The sequence below is a fragment of the Balaenoptera physalus genome (assembly GCF_965194825.1).
Source record: "Balaenoptera physalus genome assembly, chromosome: 1".
NCBI classification, from domain to species: domain Eukaryota; kingdom Metazoa; phylum Chordata; class Mammalia; order Artiodactyla; family Balaenopteridae; genus Balaenoptera; species Balaenoptera physalus.
Genome location: NC_138882.1, coordinates 175,283,689 through 175,305,366, shown reverse-complemented (window position 1 = coordinate 175,305,366; position 21,678 = coordinate 175,283,689). Strand labels below are relative to the sequence as shown.

Sequence of the window (21,678 nt, the reverse complement as noted above, 5' to 3'; positions counted from 1 at the left end):
AGGAAGGTCCTTGAGGCCCCAGGGCCTGGGTAGGCCAGAGGAACGTCTGGGCTGGAGAGTGAGGAGGCAGTGCTGAGCGAGTGCATCTGACCAGTCATTCGTCTTCTCTGCAGCTGGGCAGGGTCTGGCCTTCGGCTGAGGCCTGGTTTGAGACCCTTCCTTATTTCATAGAAACCAGCTCCATATTAGTGCTTTGAGTGTATATGTTTATAATAATAAACATTATTATCATGTGGATTTTTTTTCACACGATATTAATAGTTACCATCCACTCTACTAAGTGCTTTCCATCAACTTATTTAATCCTCACAACAAGCCTCGTTTTATACTTAGGAAAACCAAGGCTCACAGAGGTTAAGTCACTTAGACAAAGCCACAGCAGCTTGTGAGAACTGAACCCAGGCAGTCTGATTCCATAGATACTAGGCTATTCTGTCTGTCATAGAAAAATAATAAACATTCACCATTGGTAACCTGAAGATACTAGGAAAATAAAAAAAAAAACCCACTTAGACTCCTACTACCTAAAGATATACTCTGTAAATTGGTACTTTAGTGTATTTCGTTTCCAACGTTTTCTGTGTCAGTGATCTGATTTAAGCAAAGCCTTCGGGATGGCAAGCCTAAAATCCCTTCTGCTTCCTTGGAGAACCTATAGCATCAGCTCAGACTTGTCCTTACCTTTCCTTCAAAGAGGCAGATCTCATCTTTGGGCCTCAGAGTTCTGGCCTCAGAGTCCCTCCAGGAGGGGAGGGTGGGTATTCAGACACCAAGAGGAACTAGGGACGGACAGGCCTGTGAAACAGTCCTGGTTCAAGAATTAAACTGGCTGGATCCCAGAGAGAGGAGCCCCACCCCTGAGTCTCATCTGAGCTTTGGCTAGGGGTGGAGCAGATAAGCAGGAACTCACCCTCATAGGTGCAATGCCAACACCTTTAGGTGAAATTCTTGGCTGACACAAAGACAGCACCTCAGTGCACAGGGACAGAAGATTGGCAACAGAGCAGTCTCCATCTCTGAGGCCTCTGCCAGGGGTCAGGGGTGGGGCCATGGTCAACGGGAAGGGGCAGGGAAACTTCTGAGAGGCAGGCTGGGGAAGGCAGCACTCAGCCGGGACTGCTGCCCCGTAAAACAAAATGGCCTGTGTGACAGCCACTTCCTTTTTTTCGGTCCTGTCTCTCTCCCCGGTTACTAGCATCCCGCCCTGGGGAAGCAAACTGGGCAGAGTACCCAGGTGGCCTGCTTCCCAGCCTCTGACAGAAGGCGGGCTGAGTCAGGCAGGAAAGTGGGATAGTCAGTGAGCTGGGTCCCCACCCTCTGTGAGCCCCACTGATGCATGACGGCAGGTGGCTTGGAGGGGCGAGGTGACCTGGTGTGGAGAGCCAGAGGGTAAGTCCTCAGACAAGTGGCAACAGGCCACCAACTTGAAAGGGAAAATTGTGCTGTGATGGGGAAAGTATCCAAAAAACCTACTGGGTGACTGATTACAGAGGCTGGGCTGGAGCGTCAGAAGCCGCTCGTTAAACACCTCATTAAGTGGCACCCTGAATGCTGCTGCTTGTGCATTTTGGGAGCTCAGAGGGGACAGGACCCTGAGGGGGAGTGACGAGTGGGGGATGGAACCATTTCAGGTAGACTCTGGAAGAAGCCTGCATCTTACTTCTAAATACAGCCTGGAGCTCACAAGTCAGAAGCCTTGATGGGAGAGAAGCCTAAGCTGTGTGACCCTGAGCAAATCTCATCCCTCTCTGAGCCTTAGTATTCCCATCTCTGCAGTGGGAGTAGCAGTCACAGTCCTGCCCATTTCGCAGAGACACAGCAGAGACTATAGATCATGGGTATGAAGGTGCTTGGGAAACTACAGCCCTACCTAAACAATGAGTTATCTCACCTGAGCCAACGGGGGAAATGTACCTGGCAGGATCAGGAACCCCATCCTCCTGCACCTGGCTTCATGGGCTCTGCCTAGGCCCACAGCGGTCAGGTAGCTGAAGCCGTCCTCAGCCCCTGGAAGGACACGGTGAAGGAGGATCTGATTTGAGAAACTGGGGCAGCTACCTCGTGTGGGAATGTAATGGAAGCCCTGAACAAGAGGGGGCAGCCTGGAGGCTGGAGAGGTGTCAGTGCAGGTGCGGCCAACGCCCAGATTTCTCCTGCTGACTGCCCCAATGACTCACCCCACATCCCAGCCCTTTCACCTTTAAGGAAGAGCCGGAAAGGGTGTGGGGGGAAGAGGAGAGGAGGCAGGTCCGGGGCCCCAGTCCCGCCCCCTGCCCCTCCCCACCCTGCTCTGGGCCTGGCCTTCCAGCCAAAAGGCAGGCGGAGAGCAGGAGAGGCACAGAACACAGCATTGGTTCCGAGGCAGCCAGTTAGCCCGCCGCCTGCCTGTCTGTCTGTCCCCAGAGCCATGGAGAGAGCCAGCCTGATCCAGAAGTCCAAGTTGGCCGAGCAGGCTGAACGCTATGAGGACATGGCAGCCTTCATGAAGAGCGCCGTGGAAAAGGGTGAGGAGCTATCCTGCGAAGAGCGCAACCTGCTCTCAGTGGCCTACAAGAATGTGGTGGGTGGCCAGCGGGCCGCGTGGAGAGTCCTGTCCAGCATCGAGCAGAAGAGCAACGAGGAGGGCTCAGAAGAGAAGGGCCCGGAGGTGCGAGAGTACCGGGAGAAGGTGGAGACGGAGCTCCGGGGCGTATGCGACACGGTGTTGGGCTTGCTGAACACCCATCTCATCAAGGAGGCCGGTGACGCCGAAAGTCGGGTCTTCTACCTGAAAATGAAGGGCGACTACTACCGGTACCTGGCTGAGGTGGCCACCGGTGATGACAAGAAGCGCATCATTGACTCAGCCCGGTCGGCCTACCAGGAGGCCATGGACATCAGCAAGAAGGAGATGCCGCCCACCAACCCCATCCGCTTGGGCCTGGCCCTGAACTTTTCTGTCTTCCACTATGAGATCGCCAACAGCCCCGAGGAGGCCATCTCGCTGGCCAAGACCACCTTCGACGAGGCCATGGCTGACCTGCACACCCTCAGCGAGGACTCCTACAAAGACAGCACCCTCATCATGCAGCTGCTGCGGGACAACCTGACGCTGTGGACGGCCGACAACGCCGGGGAAGAGGGGTGCGAGGCTCCCGAGGAGCCCCAGAGCTGAGCCGTGCCCGCTGCCCTCCCTGCCCTGCCCTGCCCGCTCGTCCCCCACTCCTGGCAGAGAGGACTTGTACGGGGTGGGAGGCCCAACCCTTCTCCCCAGATGCTCTGCCCCAGCTCAGAAAGGCTCCACAGAGAGGAACCAGCAGAGCTGAGGCCACCTGGAGCCAGAGGATTCCATGCTTCCTGCAGCTGTCAGGTGCTCCTGGCCACTGGTCATCCCACCCAGCCCTGCTCTCTGCACCTCCGCCCCCCGACCCCACCCCTGAACCTGGCCACTTCCTCCCCACCCCGCCCCCCTCCTGCCCCTGCTGCCTCTGGATCTTAGGAATTGAGGAGTGTCCCACCCTTGTGGCTGAGAACTCAACTGTGTGGCAGAGGCTGGAGATGAGAGAGAGAGAGAGAGGGAGAGAGAGAGAGAGAGAGTGTGTGCGCGTGTGTGCGTGCAGCGAGCAAGACCAAGGAAGAGAGGGAAAGCATGTCTGCTGGGTGTGACCATGTTTCCTCTCAATAAAGTTCCCCTGTGACACTCCTCCTGTCTTTTCCAGTTATTGCGGAGGGACGGGACAGGGTTTGGTGTATGAGTTACAGAGACCCTGACCTCCCATGGGGCTGGCTCAGTGACCCGCAGACAAGACTCTGGAGCCAGTGACTCCAGGAGAGAGGCTGGGGGTCCAGCTCTCTCCATCGGGATCTGGTCTGGTCCCTCCAAACTGGTCCGTCCCGGGAGGGTCAGGTGAGTGCAAAGATGGCTTGGAGGCTTCTCTGCCGGGGCCGCGGGGCGGGAGGCTTAAGAGCTCAGGTCTGAGGGGACAGGAAACCAGGCGTGAGGCCCGAGGACAGCGCCCGAGGGGTACGCTGCAGTGAGCGGCTCTGGGCACCTGAGATCTGAAAGCGGGAAAGAGTCATTAGATCTGAGCGGAGGGAAGTACGGCCTGGGGCAGGGGTATGATGCTGCCTTTAAAAGCCCAGGTCTGAGAAGACCGCCCTCCAAATTTCGGAGATGGGGACAAAAATGAAACGGGCTGACGACGAGGAGGCTCAAGTTGAGTGCGAAGGGCCGCGAGGAGCGCGTCCGCCTTGACCGGCGCTGCCCTACGCTTCCAAGCCTCCACCGCCCCACCCCACCCCACCCCACCCACCGCGCTCCCAGCTGCAACATGTCTAGGTATGCGGCCTCCCCGTGCGGCCAGGCCTTCGCAGCCCGAGGCTGGAGGCGGGCCCGAGGCCGATGTCATCCAGTCACGGGAGGGAGATACTCAGGGTACCGCCCCCGGGGCCCGACTGACCAATAGGAGAATGAGCGGCGGACTGCGCGCATTGCGTCTTCCCTCCGCCCACCCGGCCCCGCAGGCGCCGTGACGAGCTGCGCCACTGAGGGGCCCCCGCCACCCGCCGGGTGCCAGAGGCGGCGCTCTCCCGGTTTCACTCGGACGAGTTGCCACCCGTCCTACCCGAGAGCTCGGCATCCTCAGAGCAGCGGGACAGGGCGGGGCCGTGCGGAAAGGTAGTCCCTGCCCTCTGAGTCATTTGCTCTACCGGCGGTGCCTGGGCCTGGCCGGGCGGGCAGGATCGGCTAGGAAAAGGCCCCCAAGGTGTCCCCATCACACTCCAGAGCCCAGGCAGCACTGAACTGGTAACCAGGAGGCTTGAAAGTGTCCCTGACTGGCTTGGAAAAGCCATTATACCTCCCTGGGCCTCAGTTTCCCTTTCTGTATCATAAGGGAGTTGGACTAAAGGCTTTCTAACGAAAAAATGTGAAGTTAAAACTGCCTGGGTTTGCCTCCCAGCCTGCCTTGGCCAAGGCTCTTCACCATGCTTACCTTCTGTCCTCATTTGTGAAGTAGGGATTAAAAAATAGTACCTTCCTCTTAAAAGTTGCTGTGAAGTTTGAGCAAATACATGCATGTAAAGTAGCCCATAGTACATATTCAATACATGTTACCCATTATTAATCCTTCCAGCATCAATAGTCTAGGATTTATCCAGCATTTCTGTGCCCAAAGCAGAATAATAAGGCCCAGTACTGAGGAACAGCTTTAGTGCCAAATCTGACCTACATGATCACTGGGCCTCCTGAGAATACTGGCCTGACATCAAGTGGTCACTCCTCCACCTGACAGTATTGGGGGAACTCAGTCCAGCCTCATCAGGTTCCCCAGAGTCCAAGTTTGTTCACACCCATGGGACTCAAAATTAAAGGGCTCTTATCAGAGCTACAAATTCTACAGGGGAAGCTGGCAGGACCACTCTGATGCTTTCTGGGTCCCTCGTTTTCACCTCTCTTTTCCCAGAACAGTGTTGGGTTTCAAGGTTCCAAACCAGTCAGAGACTCTGGGAGAGGGCAAGTAACTTACCCTCAGCTCTGGAAGTGACCTGGTTTCTCTTACCAGACAGGTCTGGTGACTTCCTCTTAATGGGTAGGTCCTGAGAAAGGAAATTCTTTTCTTTTCTCTCAGCATTTGACTTTTGCCTACTCCCTCTACACCGCTCATGGTTGCCCTCTATGGGGAAAGAAATGAGCTACCCTAAGGTAGCATGTTGGTATTGACAGATTTTAAAAGCAGATGCTATGGGTTGGAGTATCACCAAATCAGACAGCTAGCTGTGAGCTGGCTTAGGCACCAGCTTCTGAACTGGGTCCCAGACTTTTCTATCTAAAGCTTTCTTAATGTTACCCAGGGTGGGGTCTCAGTGAGCATTTCTTGTCATCTTTTCCTGGCCTAAATTTGACATTTAAAATTTTTCAGTCCTACGCAACATTGTAAATCAACTATACTTCAATAAAATTTAAAAAAATTTTTTTTTTCAGTCCAACTGCTAATGTATATGGAATTTCTCTTGGGGTGATGAAATGTTCTGGATTTAAATAGTGGTGACAGTCGCACAACTTTGTGAATATATGAAAAAACACTGAACTGTAAACTCTATAATGAATTTTATGATATGTGAATTATATCTCAATGAAAAAAACTCAGTCCCAGAGGGCAAAGTTGGTAAGATTGCCAAGTTCTGCTGGAAATTTCGTGGTGGCCACTCTTTCCAGTTGTCCTCTGCACTTGAGCACTTTCTTTTAACCTTTTCCAAATTTCAAAGCCATCTTCAGGTCAAAACATGACTAGCCACCATCCCTTTCACTTTAACACATACAGAGCTTTGGGTATGCTATCTAGTCTGCCAACTTCTTTCACTTATGTAAATACATTTATTCAGTCATGATTTCATACCTACTTGATTCTACCTCTAGGTTTGCAACTATGTCCTGGGTTTATTTTTTATCTATCTCCCCAGAGAGCTCCCTAAAAACGGTAACTTTGTCCCATTATTCCTCCTTCTTCCCACAGCGTCTCCAGCAAGCTTTTGTGTGCAGGAAGGAGCTCAAAACTTAGTTTTAAAACTGTCCTTCCAAATGCCTGGAAACCAGGTTAGTGCCAGGTCCTCTATTGTGGAAATGGAAATATAGCTAGTTCTGGGATAAAGCAAAGCTGTCTAGATAGAAATTGGGCTCACGAAGAGTCAAGTAACCACAGTCCTATCCTTAATGCACTGCCAGGTTATCCCCCCAGGAAACAGAGGCCCAGGGCTTACAAAGATTTTCCTCTCCTCCCAAGAATTTGAGTTGTATGGGGAAAATTTGCAACCTAAAATTTTCTAGAGAAGGTATCTACTCTTCTCTCTCTTATATGCAGTTACTTCAGAGAGCAAAGTCCAAATTGGCTCTGTAGATCCACAGAAGTAGGTGATGGAAAGCAAGGCATTGGGGTTAAGGTACCTTCTCAGAACTAACTGGGCACCCTAGGCCAAGGCATTGGGGTCAGGCAAGCCACTGTGTCTCCTTCCAGAAAGGCATGATATTCCTACACACCACACACACACACACACACACACACACACACACACACACACACACACAATGCCCAAGTGTCCAGTGCCTTTTTGGGAAAACCTGATTTCAGATGCACCAAGATTGCTCTTCTGGCCAAAAGTGCCCCACTCCTGTTTCTTCCTAAAGAACACAATACAGTAATAAGAGCACATGGCATGACTGCTACGTGCCAGGCAGTTTCATACCTTATTCCTCACGGCAATACATATTATCATCTTTCTTTTGCTTACGAAGAGACTAAGGCTCAGAGCCACTTGGGACACCTGGGCTTCTGGGGCTATGTGAAGTTGGCTCCCTGGCTGGACATGGAGGACACAGTGGGTTGGAAATGAGGCATATGGCTCTCCCCTACCCTCAGCAAGTCTGATGCCACTGAGGTCTGTGTAATCTGAGACTCTCTTCCTTCCAAAGGGGCAGGAAGAGGAGGTGAGCAGCCCAGACCAGGCTGGGTAAAGGCTCAACAACCAGGGGCAAGAGAGAGTAAAAGGGAGAGGAGGGGAGCTACTCAGCTTGATAGAGAATTTCCCTCCAGGATTTTGAGGTAGTTGGGCCTCCTAGCTTCTTCCAAAAACGGGGTGGGCCTTAGTAGTGCTGGGAAGTCACTTCCCTGTCTCTCTCAGGAGCCTTGAGAAAGGACAGAGAATCTCTCAGATCCTAACGGGATCCTCATCTTCCCACAGACCCTAATGGGATCAGGCTCCCTATTCTCAGCCAGCTGTGGGTGAGCGTTTTGCTACTTCAGAAACAGCTGAGGGCAGACTGGCTGTGCTTCAGCTCTGTGGGCTTTAGGGTGTCACCCTCACTCCTAAGCCTCTTTGTCTGGGCTGGAAGCCTTTCCAATTAGCTGTGGTCACTGATAGGTTCCAAACACTATCTTCCAGCTGTTGGAAGTCCCCAAATTCAGAGCCAAGATATGCACAGTACAGCCCAGTGTCAGTGGTTAGCAGAGAAGACCAAGAAGGTCCCTTGGAAAGCATTCAGGGATGGTTTCCTCCCTCCGGAAGTTCACGATTGCCAAGTGAGGTCGGGGGTGAGAAGAGCACTTCCAGACAGTGCCTGCGAGATGCAAAGTGGCATTTTTCTGGGAGGCATTTTGGCAATATGAATCCAGAACCTAGAAAACATCAGCTATTTTATTTCTAGGACTTTATCATAAGTTAAAAGTCAGAGAGTCAGACAAAGATGTTAATCACAGCACTATTTACAATAGCAAAAAAACTGCTAACAACTTAAAGGCTAACCATGGGAGTCTGGATAAACAATGTTATAGCCATACTCCAGAATATTATCATGTCGACATTAAAAAGGTCCTTATAGTTTTAGTTACATGAAATAATGTTAACTGAAAAAAGCAGGTTACAAAGCATTAACAATATATCCCACGTATATAAATGCTATAGCTATCCCTCTGAATGCATAGAAAAATAAGAAAGAAAAAACACAAAATATACATTTGAATAGAAAATTTATTATAAATATTTAAAAACTATTTATCTGTGGTGGGATTACGGGTGACTTATTTTCATTTTCCAAGCTTTTTACTTTTCTATCAGGAAAAAAAGAAATCTTAAGGACAGTCGTCATATGCTGACAAATCGAGTATGGTCTTTCTCTTACCCTACACACTTCATGCTGAACAGACCTCACCTGGAACCCAGACACCTCTGCTTTTCTGCACTGTGCTATCCCCTCCCAATCATGACAGGGGGGATAGAAAATCACGTTGCTATCAGTGGGAAGCGGACAGAGCTCCATTTACTAGAGGAGAAAACACCCTTGTTGTCACACCAAGGGTGTGAAAATAAAGTTTGGAATTTTTCCATCCTTCTTCACTTGATGACTGCAGAGAATAAATGCTCAGGGTGCTTGCATATGAGGCCATAGAGTTCTAAATGATGCTTCCTTCCAGCTGGTGTGCTTTGGTGATAGCTGGGGCCTCCAGGATGGGGTAAGCATCAAAACCCATGACCACAGCTACTGGTATTAGTTTCAAAAACACAGCACCCACCCTCATGCCCTAACTGATGAGGGATCTGTCCAGCAGCCTGGGTGTCATTATTCCTGGGCTCCAGGCCCCATAGGTGACTCAGCCAGCCCCAGGCAGTGCCTCCTGGCCTCAGTTTCCCTGGCTTGCACTGTTGACACTCCCCACCCACCGTGCACAGCGTCAATAGGGATGAGGTGCTTTGACCTCCTCAGACGAGAGTCGGGGAAGGAGCGCCCAGTTATCATCCCCTATCCCGCCAGGCGTGGGAGTGGGGGTTCCAGCCCGGGGAGCCTCCTCACAGCCCCTCACTCTTCTGCCTTCTGCTCTGGTGACCAAATGTGAGAAGCAAAGCCCAGTCACCCCCATCTCAATGCTACTTCAGAACAGTTTTCCTAAACTGAATTCTCCAACTGTCCAAACCACCAGTCATCTATCTTCCCCCTGATTTATGATTCAGTAATACCCTACAGGTGTCTAAATTCTTTCTCCTGATTGGTTACAAACCCTGTGGGAGGAGGGCCCTGACTTTTCACCATTAAGTATTCAGCAAAGTGAGCTATGAGAGAGAGGCTGACTGAAGTTCAAACTCCTCATCTTTCTGTTTCCTCACAGTAAAGTGGGGCTTAGTACTATTCCCCATCTCGTCTATATCCCTAGGAGCTGCTGTGAAAGCCACATGAGGACTGTGTGTGTGGAAGCTCTTTGTAAAATGCTAAGCCCTTCCCATGTATTAACAGCACTGAGTGTCTGCAAATAAGACTACTGGCACGACAGCCATCTGTCCCCTTCTGCTTCCAGGCTACAGCTGAAAAAAAAATTAAAATTAAAAAATAAGCCTGGGATGCTACCTACTGGTTGAAAATGTGAATTGCATCCAACCAGTTGCAAGAAGAGCAAAGGAAGCAAACACCAGCATCTCCAACTTCAAGCCATCTTGATTTTTCCCACAGCCCTCATGATATCAGATTATATACTGATATTTTTCTTTAAGCAACTCATTTCGTATAAATAATTTCATTTTAAAGTCAACTTTTAATCACTACTATAAATGGAAAACTAGTTAACACTTGCCTCAAAAAACAATAAAACCCTGACATAAATACAACGAAAATAAAACATTACAAGATCTGCTAGGAAGTGTTGTCTGTGAGACCTCAAGCTTGAGGTTCACTGTTAAAACTGAAGATTAACCAAAGAGCATAACTGAGGACTGAGAGCCAACCCTCTAGTACGATCCCGTGCTTTGGGGGAAACACTGCCCTACAGTATGAAGAAATAGGACTCTTCTGAGGAAAGGTGACATTCCCATATTCCCAACTCACTCGGCTTGGATGGTTGAAGAAAGTTTGGAAGCCACAAAAAGTAGAAGATAAACTCTTGTATTGTAGCACATTCCATCACAGCCCGAGTGGGACCAGTGCTGAATCCCTGGTGGCAGCGCCCAGAGATCATGAGGCTGTGATTGGTGCTCTGCTTGGCCACATGTGTGGCTTTTGGCCAGAAGTCCTCTGCATGGCTGAGTATCCCCTCGCCAGTCTCCCAGCTCTGGCCGGAAGCGCTGCCCTTGGATCTGCAGCCCACTGAGCTGTCCGCTGCTCACTGGGAGCCGCCACTCTCCCCAGCGCTGGGTCGTGTGTCTTGTTCTCCAGAGCTCAGCTTGTTGCTATAGCTGCATGGCCTCCTGCTCCACTGACTGCTCTGAGGGCGCCAGGTACTTCTCCTGCAGGCCCAGGGTGCTGATGGAGGAGGGCTTGTCAAGGCTGATAGCATAGGCAAGGATGGAGAACTGGTCTGGGCAGGACCTGACCTCTGTGATGTATGCCCTCTAGCTGCGTCTGGAGGTTCCTCCCATCCCACTCCCTTCCTCATAATTAGAGCTTCAGGCAACAGGGAACAATTGGGTCTGAGGAGTCCCTCAAAGTAACCAGACCCAAATGCTCCTCTGTTTGCCTCTTGCCCACACTGCTGAGGAGCAGAGAAGCAGAGAGCACTAACCCTCCAGCTCTGTGTTGTGGCACGTGCTCTGGAGCCAGGCCGTGGGGTTAAACCCCGATTCTGCCACTTCCTTTTTCTCATCTGTAATACGGAGTCGTGAGGACCAAATGAGACAACGAATATAAAGCGCCCAGCATGGCAACCGGCACACAGTAGATGCTCAACAAATGACTTCTCTGTGACTTCTCTGCTTTAGCTAAAGGAGGGAACTCAAAGGAGCTCAAAGAAAACAACAACTTTCTGCTTGGGCTATAGGGTGCCCCCCAGCTCTCTCTGGAATAGCAGGAAAGTGGGGCAGGAAGGACATCAATCAGAGTCACACAGGAAAAGACCACGACACTGCCCATGGAGCTGTGTGAGGCTGGCCGACCTGAGGCCTGGGGCTGGGGGCGGACTATGGCTAGGTTGGCCACCACGGCTCTTATACTAGAGGACTCCAGCGTCACAACTTGAGATTCTACAACCAGAGAGACTGAGTTCCAGTACATCCCACGGCCCCCTCAAACACAGCACAGCTGCCAGTTCCCATCCCTGCCACCCACGTGACACACCTGCCCTCTCCTCTTCCTTTCCTTGCCTCAGTGACCATAACCGCCCCCTACCACTGACTAAACCAAAAACCTGGGCGTCTAACTTCTGCTCCACCTCCTTCTATCCCGTAACCACCTGGCCACCAGCTCTGGCTGTCTGTCTCCTTCATATTTTTCCAGTCCACACCCTTTTTGCTATTCTCACTGGTAATGTTGCATCTGATCTCACCTGGAGACTGTAAAAACTCTCCTGCTCCCAATCACATCCCTTAAATGCATTTTCCACACTTGGAGGTGCTTTTCAAGAACGTACATCTGATTGCGTCATGCTCCGCTCAACAACAGTATGCTGGTTCCCACTGGCCACCCACGGCCGAAGTCCACACTCCTCCATCGCCTACCTCCCCTTCCCACTGCATCTCCCTTTCCCCTTCACACTCAAGACACCAGGCAAACCAAGCCCCTCGCACCTCTCCTAAGCGCCCAGTGCTCCTTCATGTCTGGGCCTCTGTATTTGTTGCTCCTTCTGATCGATAGCCTCCCTTGTCCTCAGGTACAAACAACCCTGAAGCCTTCCAAGGGACCAGTTACCAGGGAGCCCACTGGTCAACAAGAAATCAGTCATCTGCAAGGGCAGACATGGCCATTCCTGAGCCCCTGGCCTCCCGCTCTTGGCTGTGGCGGAGGCTAGCGAGCAAGGATACGAGGAGAAGTGGAAGTCAGCTCCCACTGCGGCAGACATCACGGCCTCCAGGCTCCGCTGCTCCTGGACCCCAAAGCAGTAGCCATTGGCTTTATCCACAGCCTTCAGGACCCGCTGGATACTCTCTTTGTCCTGGGCAGGGAGGAGAGAAACAGCTCTGAGTGAAATAGAGGTTTGTGGAATTGAGGTTGTACCAAACCGATCGCAGTCTCCAAACACCCCCCTTGATCTTGCCTCATGAAGCCTCTGTCCATGCAGCTCCCTTGGCCTGGAGTACTTCTACGTGTCCCCAGAGGCCCGGCTACACCTCATCTTTCCTGACTACCAACCCACCCAAGTTAGAACAGATAAGCTCCTCTACGCACAGCCGCAGTCCCCTGGGTTTATCCCCACTGTAGCTATGATCCTTACCATCTTACTAACTATTGGCAAGTTATTAACTCATCTGCCTCTCCTACTTGACTGTGCACCCCTTGAGGTCGGGAACTTGTTTGTCCAGGCATCCCCAGTGCCTGGCACAGAACTTATCTAACAGTAGGCACCCAATAAATATGCATGTAACTTATTTGTTCGTCCACATAAAACTGGTAAGAATGGTCCCTACAGCACATTATGCGAAAGAGATCAAAATAATGCATGTACAGTCCTCAGCACAATGCCCAGCACAGAAAGCCTTCAATAAGTGGTAATTGTATGATTAATATTATAGGTTTCACCTCCTCGTTTTAGAGGAGAAAAGTGTGGCATTACACAGAGAAGAAACAAGTTCCCTTAAGTTCACCCCCAGCAGAAAGGAATCTAACATGCACCTTTGTCTCCCAGGTTACCTTTGTAGGGTGCAAGGTGAGAGACACAATGGTTGGGTACTACTTTGCAAAGTCAACAGGCAGTTGCCCATCTTGAAGGAGGCTGAAAGACTTGTCCCTGGCCTTGGTCAAGTCCCTTGCTGATAACTTTCTGAACTCATCCTTTTTCACACTGAGGAGGGAACACGTGTAGAGAGAACCCAGCAAAACAGAACAGGGGGGCTTCCCTGGTGGCGCAGTGGTTAAGAATCTGCCTGCCAATGCAGGGGACACGGGTTCAATCCCCGGTCCGGGAAGATCCCACATGCCACGGAGCAACTAAGCCCGTGCGCCACAACTACTGAGCCTGCGCTCTAGAGCCCGTGAGCCACAACTACTGAAGGCCATGTGCCACAACTACTGAATCCCGCACGCCTGGAGCTCGTGCTCCGCAACGAAGAGTAGCCCCCGCTCGCCGCAACTAAAGAATGCCCGTGCACAGCAGCGAAGAGCCAACACAGCCAAAAATAAATAAATTAAAATAAAATAAATCAAAAAACAAAAAAACAGAACAGATAGGGCCAAAATTTGGTCTACTCTCTTTACTGGAATCCTGGCCACCACTGGTCTCGAAACCAAGGAGACTGAATGACAGTTGGACCCAGGACAAAGACCATTGTTTGAGGCCTCAAAGCCTCCTGGACACGTAGCCTGGTGTGCTCCCAGGCACTGCAGAGCCAACAGCCAAGGGACGAGGCTTCTTAGTGCCCAGTACAGGCACAGCTCGGAGATACTGCGGGTTGGGTTCCAGAGCACCAAGGTAAAGCAAATTTCATGATAAAGTGAGTCACACGAATTTTTTGGTTTCCCAGTGCATACAAAAGTCATGTTTACACTATACTGTAGTCTATTAAGCATATAGTCAATAGCATTATGTCCAAAAAAACAATGTACATAACTTAATTTAAAAGTACTTTATTGCTGGGACTTCCCTGGTGGCGCAGTGGTTAAGAATCCGCCTGCCAATGCAGGGGACACGGGTTTGAGCCCTGGTCCAGGAAGATCCCACATGCTGTGGAGCAACTAAGCCCGTGTGCCACAACTACTGAGCCCGGGCCCCTAGAGCCCGTGCTCCGCAACAAGAGAAGCCACTGCAATGAGAATCCCGCACACCGCCACAAAGAGTAGCTCCCGCTTGCCACAACCAGAGAAAGCCCGTGTGCAGCAATGGAGATCCAACGCACCCAAAAAAAAAAAAGTATTTTATTGCTAAAAAATGCTGACCATCATCTGAGCCTTCAGTGAGTCGTAATCTTTTTGCTGGTTGAGGGTCTTACCTCCGTGGTGATAGCTGCTGACTGATCAGGGTGGTGTTGCTGTGGCAATTTCTTAAAATAAGACAACAATGAAGTTTGCTGCATCAACTGACTCTTCCTTTCACGAACGATTTCTCTGTAACATGCAATGCTGTTTGATAGCATTTTACCCACAGTAGAACTTCTTTCAAAATTGGAGTCAATCCTCTCAAATCCTGCTGCTACTATATCAACTAAGTTTACGTAATATTCTAAATCCTTTGTTGCCATTGCAACATCCTTCACAGCATCTTCACCAGGAGTAGATTCCATCTCAAGAAACCACTTTCTTTGCTCATTCATAAGAAGCAACTCCTTATCCGTAAAGTTGTATTATGAGACTGCAGCAATTCAGTGTCGTCTTTAGGCTCCACTTCTAATTCTAGTTCTCTTGCTATTTCCACCACATCTGCAGTTACTTCCTCCACTGAAGTCTTGAAGTCCTCAAAGTCATCCACGAGGGTTGGATGCAACTTCTTCCAAACTCCTGTTAATACTGATATTTTGACCCCCTCCCATGAATCATGAATGTTCTTAATGGCATCTAGAATGGTGACTCCTTTCCAGAAGGTTTTCAATTTACTTCGCCCAGATCCATGAGAGGAATCACTATCTATGGTAGCTACAGCCTTAAGAAATGTATTTCTTAAATACTAAGACTTGAAAGTCAAAATGACTCCTTGATCCATGGGCTGCAGAATGGGTGTTGTGTTAGCAGGCATGAAAACAACATCTCTATCAGAGCTCTTGGATGACCAGGTGCATTGTCAATGAACAGTAATGTGTTTTTTTTTTAAAATTAATTAATTAATTTATTTTTGGCTGCGTTGGGTCTTCGTTGCTGCGTGTGGGCTTTCTCTAGTTGCGGCAAACGGGGGCTTCTCTTTGTTGCGGTGCACGGGCTTCTCATTGTGGTGGCTTCTCTTGTTGCGGAGCATGGGCTCTAGGCATGTGGGTTTCAGTAGTTGTGGCTCGTGGGCTCAGTAGTTGTGGCTCACGGGCTCTAGAGTGCAGGCTCAGTAGCTGTGGCGCACGGGTTTAGTTGATCCGCGGCATGTGGGATCTTCCCGGACCAGGGTTCGAACCCGTGTCCCCTGCATTGGCAGGCGGATTCTTACCACTGCGCCACCAGGGAAGTCCCAGCAGTAATGTTTTGAAAAGAATCTTTTTTTCTGAGCAGCTGGTCTCAACAGTGGGCTTAAAATATTTACTAAACTATGTTGTAAACAGATGTGCTGTCATCCAGGCTTTGCTGTTCCATGTATAGAGCACAGGCAGAGTAGATTTAACAGAATTCTTAAGGGCCCTAGGATTTTCGGAATGGTAAATGAGCACTGGCTTCAACTTAAAGTCACCAGATGCATGAGCCCCTAAAAAGAGAGTCAGCCTATCCTTTGAAGCCTTGAAGCCAGGCACTGACTTCTCTCTAGCTATGAAAGTCCTAGATGGCATCTTTTTCCAGTATAAGGCTGTTTTGTCTACATTGAGAATCTGTTGTTTAGTATAGCCACCTTTTTTTTTTGGCCACACCGGCCGCTTGTGGGATCTTAGTTCCCCAACCAGGGATTGAACCCCGGGCCCTCAGCAGTGAGTGCAGAGTCCTAACCTCTGGACCGCCAGGGAATTCCCAGTGTGGCCACCTTCATTAATTATCTTAGCTAGATCTTCTGGATAATTTGCTGCAGCTTCTACATCAGCACTTGCTGCTTCACCTTGCACTTTTATGCTATGGGGATGGCTTCTTTTCTTAAACCTCATGAACCAACCTCTGCTAGCTTCAAACTTTTCTTCTGCAGCTTCCTCATGTCTTTCAGCCTTCATAGAACTGAAGAGAGTTAGGGCCTTGCTCTGAATTAGGCTTTGGCTTAAGGAAATGCTGTGGCTGGTTTGATCTATAAAGACCACAAAAACCTTCTCCGTATCAGCAATAAGGCTGTTTTGCTTTCTTATCATTCCTGTGTTCACTGGAGTAGCACTTTTCATTTTCTTCAAGAACTTTTCCTTTGCATTCACATCTTGGCTAACTGTTTGGCACAAGAGGCCTAGCTTTTGGCCTATCTCGGCTTTTCAACATGCCTTCCTCACTAAGCTTAATCATTTCTAGCTTTTAAAGTGAGAGGCATGGGACTTCCCTGGCGGTCCAGTGGTTAAGACTCTGTGCTTCCACTGCATGGGGCATGGGTTCGACCCCTGGTTGGGGAACTAAAATCCTGCATGCTGTGTGGCCAAAAAAAGAGAGATGTGAAGCTCTTCCTTTCACATGAACACTTAGAGGCCGTTGTAGGGTTATTAATTGGCCTAATTTCCACATTGTTGTGCTTTAGGGAATAAGGAGGCTGGAGAAGAGGGAGAGATGGGGGAACAGCTACTCAGTGGAGCAGTCAAAACACACACAACATTTGTGGATTAAGTTCGCCATCTTTTTTTTTTTTTTTTTTTCGGCCACGCCATGCGGCTTGCGGGATCTTAGTTCCCTAACCAGGAATCAAACCTGTGCCCTCAGCAGTGAAAGCACAGAGTCCTACCCACTGGACCATCAGGGTATTTCCAAGTTCGCTGTCTTATATGGGTGCAGTCGATGGTGCCCCAAACAATTATAATAGTAACATCAAAGATCACAGATCATAGATCATCATAACAAATATAATAACAATGAAAAAGTTTGAAATATTGTGAGAATTATCAAAATGTAACATAGAGACATAAAGTGAGCAAGTGCTGTTGGAACATGTACTTGGTTCAATGCAGGGTCGCCACAAGCCTATAACTGGTAAAAAAAAAAAAAAAAAAAAAAAGCAGTATCTGTGAAGCACGATAAAGCAAAGTGCAATACAATGAGGTGTGTCTGTACCTGGATGTTGAGAGGGATGAAGGAGACCAGGCTGTAGTCTTCGATGAGCTGCACCAGCTTCTCATTGAGCTGACGGTAGTGGCGGAAGAAAGGATCAGAAGCCAGGTGGTCAAGCAGGTAGGAGAGGTCCAGGACCTCTGTGTAGTAGTCCAGGTTGAAGGCTAAGAAGAGAAACTGGTTAGCACAGGGAACGATAGTCAATATCCTATGATAAACCATAATGGAAAAGAATATAAAAAAAGAATGTATATATATGTATAACTGAGTCACTTTGCTGTACAGCAGAACTTAATACAACATTGTATATCAACTATACTTTAACTAAAAAGAAAAGAAAAAGAAGAGAACCTGGTGTTCCGGAGCAGCTGGCATCAGGCTAAAGACCTGAGGACAGGGACCATATTTTTTTCCTTCTTCCTTTGCCTTCATTCACTCACTCACTCACTCACTCATTCATTCATTCATTCAACAAACATTTGCTGAGGCAGTGAAATGAACTTACTAAGAAGAAAATACTTGATTTCACTTGTTGGCTCTGCCATTTACTAGCTCTATGGGCAGTTACCCACCTCATGGGGCTACTGTGAGGATTAAGTGCTATAAACCCCAGTGTCTGGTTCAGAGAAGTGCTTGATCAGTAGTAGTAAGGTAGAACATGTACCAATAATAGTGCTTGGTCCCTGCCTCAAAAAGCTCATAGCCAGGCAGAGCTCCCAGGACCCGGCGCACTATCTAGCGCCTCTATCTAGCAGGATGGCCTCTTGGGAAAATCACTTTCCCTTTCCAGGTCAGTTCCTTCTTAGTGTAAAATGAGAAGATTAGACTAGATGACTCAGAGGTCCCTGACTCAGTTCTATGAATACAAACTTCGCACTAAGAGAAGGAAAGTGGGCCTCTCTGCACTGTCCACTTCTGCCTGGAAGACTCAAGCAGCTGGGCTACTCAGCAGGTCTGTCCCAAAGTGAGCCGAGGGAATCAGGCTATTGGGATCGACTGACTCACTCCCTGAGCTCTGCTTCCTGCGTTCTTATCAGCTCTATTTAGAAACTGACACCCCTGTGCCTGCAAGGAAGAAAGTGCTGGGCATTCCAACAAACTTCTTGGATTGCCTGACAGGTACGTTTCTCACTGAGAATGCAGAAACTGCAGCCAGGTACACTTGGTTTAAATTTTATCTCAGTTAACAGGCTAGCTAAGTGACTGACCTTGGGCTATTCATGTAATGTCTCTGGGCCTCAATTGCCTGATCTGGTTTGTACCTCAGTCTCTTGTGAGGATGACTGGCAAGAGTCAGAGCTAGAAATGTAGAGGACCAGCAAGGAGCCATCTGGGCTGTAGGCTGTGAAGGGGGAGACAGGCTTGGAAGACACAAATCTGGACATCGATAAAATGGGGCTTTTTATCCCCATCCTTCCATGTCCCAACCGGCAGCCAGTCACCCTCCCTGGACAAGGCCCTGACACTTCACTCTCCCCACAACCTCCCTTCCTGCTCACTGCTGGTCATTTCAGCTATTCTTCTCTAGGTTCCTTTGTGGCTGAAGATGCTATTTAGGGAACTAATGCCCCAGTCAGCAGGGCACTAATTTTGCAGGAAAAAAAATGTTGGCCATAGACTCCTAGGCAACGTCCCTGCCTCATGCCAGCCTGCTTCTCTCTCAGTCTTTCCCACCTTGACAAACGGCACCTTTATCTGTCCACTGGTTCAGTCAGAAACCTGAGAGTCATCCTTAATTCCTCTGTCTCCACATGAGTAAGTTTTGAATCTATCTACTTCTCTCCATTCCCACTACCACTGCCTGGGCTGCTGCAAACACCTCCTGCAGGATCTCTGTTTTCATTCTTGCCCCTTTCAATTCACAAAGTAGCCAGAAGGGCCTTTTTAGTTCATAGTGTTCCCTTGCTTCATATTCATCAATGGCTTTCCTCTGTGTTTCAACAGTACAGGTTCTAGCCCCTGCCCACCTCTCTGACCTCGTTTCCTACCACCCTTCCCCTGGGCACTATCTCAGCTACCCTGGTTTCTCTTTACTCCCCACCCCCTTTTCCTTGAACACAAAAAGCTCTTTCCCGGAACTTGCCTGGTGGCGCAGTGGTTAAGAATCCGCCTGCCAATGCAGGGGACATGGGTTCGATCCCTGATCCGGGAAGATCCCACATGCCGCAGAGCAACTAAGCCCGTGTGCCACAACTACTGAGCCTGTGCTCTAGAGCCGCGAGCCACAACTACTGAGCCCGTGTGCTGCAATTACTGAAGCCCGCGTGCCTAGAGCTTGTGCTCTGCAACAACAGAAGCCACTGCAATGAGAAGCCCGTGCATCGCAACAAAAAGTAGCCTCTGCTCGCCGCAACTAGAGAAAGCCCGTGCGCAGCAAAGAAGACCCAACGCAGCCAAAAAAATAAGTTAATAAAAAAAAAAAAATTGTGGTTCATGTGAAATGGCCAAAAAAAAAAAAACCAACCCACCAACAAACAAACAAACAAACAAAACTCTTTCCTTAAGGATTAGGGAAATAGGGACCCCTATTGGTCCCTCTGCCTAGGAACAGTTCTGCCTTGGCTGGCTCCTTCTCACTATTCTGGTCTCAGCTCAGATGGTACTGTTCACTCCCCTCACTCCCAACTGCTCACTATCCCATCACTTTCAACTAATTCCTTCATAATACATATCACCATCTGTAGCTCTCTTGTCCCCAAAACGCAGAACAGTATCTGGCACAGAGCAGCACAAAATAAATGGGCAGGGGTCAGACCTGACTGTGGCTACTATCACCAGGCCATGCACGGTCCCTGGAAGCAGCTTCCTTCAGCTGAGATCTCTGCTTCTGTCCAGCCCAGCCGCTGCCCTACTTTTTGCCTGTCAGAACAGGATCTCTTACCCAGCTTCCCATAGTGTTCAATGAGGTCCATCTTGGAGAGGAGGTTGACATGCGGCAGCTCCACATGCAGCATGGTGGCCAGGGAGGTACACAGTACCGAGATGAACTTGGCAGGGTCTGTGCAATAGTGAGAATCCACCAGGTGGACAGCAGTCAGCTGGGAGGGAAGGAAGAGACAGGGTGAGAGCGGCCTGGGGAGGCAGGGAACATTAGGGCCTATGTCTCCCCCATCAGACTGGGGACTTCTGAGGGCAAAGGGAAAGTCTCCCCAGTAGTTTTTTCCTGCTTCTGTTTCATTCTAATAGCCACAGTCATTTCCTTATCCCAGGAGATGTGGGGCATCTTTTCCTACAAGATGCCTTGCACTGAGCCTCCCAGTGGGCAACTGGTTCAATTCCCACTGCATCTGACTCTATTCTTTCACTTTCTTTTGCCCACAAGTCACAACAACAATTACCATGCCACTTCCCACATAACCCCTTCCATACTCCCAATAATCCCAAATTGGGTACTGACACACCCATTTTACAGATGAGAAAACTGAGGTTCAGAGAGATAAACTGACTTGCCCAGGACCACACAGCGAGTCAGTGGCAGTGGCAGAGCCAGGATTCGAACTCACACCTGTTTTACTCCAAAGCGTCTCGGCCCCTACCTCGCTGTGGGACATGGGGGCGTGGCATCTGTTCTCCTCCCTCAGTTCCTCCATCTGCAAAATGGGCCTGCCCATCCCCAGACGCACCCTGAGGTCCCACTGCGCCATCTGGGAGAAGATGCTGCGCAGGGCTCCGTGGTGCGTGCAAAGCTCCACTTGGCCAGGGCAGTCAAAGAGGAAGTAGTGGCCGCGGAGGGGGTCGAGCTTGGCACGCAACCAGTCCAGGTTGGCCTCCAGGTACTCCATGCAGTACAGCAGGCCGCCGTTGGGCCCAAGCTGCAGCGCGTCCATCACGTCGCCCAGCCCCACCAGCTCGCCCACGTCCACGGCGCACTCGTACGGCAGTCCCTCATTGGCCGGGTCCAGGTTCACCACCGCCACACGCCGGCCCAGCGCGCGCAGGAACTCACTCATGCCCAGGCAGTACGTGGTCTTCCCCGAGCCCGGCGGGCCGATAACCGCCTGCCCAAAGGCCGTGGTCGGAGCGGCCCCCGCCATGGGCAGCCGGCACACGGCCCCGTGCGGAGCAGGTAAGCTCGGCAGGGAAGCAGGGCGGGAGTCAAACCGGAGACGAGAGCCAAGGGCAACGGGATCCCCGACGTGCACTTCGTCGGGGGCCGGCGGTGATGCCCGGGGGTCGCCTAAGGAGGAAGAGCAGGGACCCGCGTGATGTGAGGCGACCAAATGGCCAAGTACTAACGGGACCAGCACCCGACTTCCGGACGACGTCGGAAACAGCAGGGCCGGGAGAGGAAGTCCCGCCCATACGGTGACGACACAGCTTGGCGCCGAAGGGCGTGGTGACGTCGGTGCGTGGGGCGGACGTGGGGGCCTGGGGGAGGGCGGTTACCTTTCTGGGGATTTCCCCGCCTTCCTCCCGACCGAATTAGAAGAGAAAGAGAA

The 21,678-nt window shown here is 50.3% G+C and overlaps 3 protein-coding genes across 5 annotated transcripts in view; 2 read left to right on the top strand and 1 right to left on the bottom strand.

Annotated features, from left to right (window-relative positions):
* ZDHHC18 (zDHHC palmitoyltransferase 18) overlaps window positions 1–12,234 on the top strand; it is a 41,033-nt gene extending 28,799 nt beyond the window's left edge. Inside the window, exons 9-10 of one of the 2 annotated variants that reach the window (XM_082440812.1) lie at window positions 6,495–6,574; window positions 12,102–12,234. In XM_082440812.1, the coding sequence (XP_082296938.1) occupies window positions 6,495–6,539 (45 nt within the window). In that variant the 3' untranslated portion in view covers window positions 6,540–6,574; window positions 12,102–12,234. Of the gene's footprint in view, window positions 1–6,494; window positions 6,575–8,589; window positions 8,857–12,101 lie in introns of those variants that run through there. The other variant, XM_082440811.1, reaches the window with a different exon arrangement.
* On the top strand, window positions 2,327–3,682 carry SFN (stratifin). The gene has a single exon (XM_082440936.1). The coding sequence runs from the start codon at window positions 2,408–2,410 to the stop codon at window positions 3,152–3,154; it is 747 nt and encodes a 248-aa protein (XP_082297062.1). The 5' UTR covers window positions 2,327–2,407; the 3' UTR covers window positions 3,155–3,682.
* Window positions 8,485–21,549, bottom strand: GPN2 (GPN-loop GTPase 2). 2 transcript variants are annotated; one of them, XM_082440998.1, is made up of 5 exons: window positions 20,776–21,549; window positions 20,121–20,277; window positions 17,243–17,403; window positions 12,253–12,383; window positions 8,485–10,759 (listed from the first exon to the last, which is right to left on the bottom strand). In XM_082440998.1, exons 1-5 carry the CDS (start codon window positions 21,271–21,273, stop codon window positions 10,687–10,689), a joined length of 1,020 nt encoding a protein of 339 aa, XP_082297124.1. In that variant the 5' UTR covers window positions 21,274–21,549; the 3' UTR covers window positions 8,485–10,686. The 2 variants fall into 2 exon arrangements, with proteins under 2 accessions (XP_082297124.1, XP_082297125.1); XM_082440999.1 differs by having other exon boundaries at window positions 20,863–21,549.
* Window positions 21,550–21,678: the final 129 nt, after the last annotated feature.

Bases quoted from the DNA above. Each gene is read 5' to 3' on its own strand.
- SFN (XM_082440936.1), top strand. From the start codon at position 2,408: ATGGAGAGAGCCAGCCTGATCCAGAAGTCCAAGTTGGCCGAGCAGGCT.
- GPN2 (XM_082440998.1), bottom strand. From the start codon at position 21,273: ATGGCGGGGGCCGCTCCGACCACGGCCTTTGGGCAGGCGGTTATCGGC. The intron at 17,404-20,120 runs GTAAGAGATCCT...TTCTCTTCTTAG, and splicing joins TGAACACTATGGGAAGCTGG to CCTTCAACCTGGACTACTAC. The intron at 12,384-17,242 runs GTACAGACACAC...CTCCCTGCCCAG, and splicing joins TCATCCCTCTCAACATCCAG to GACAAAGAGAGTATCCAGCG.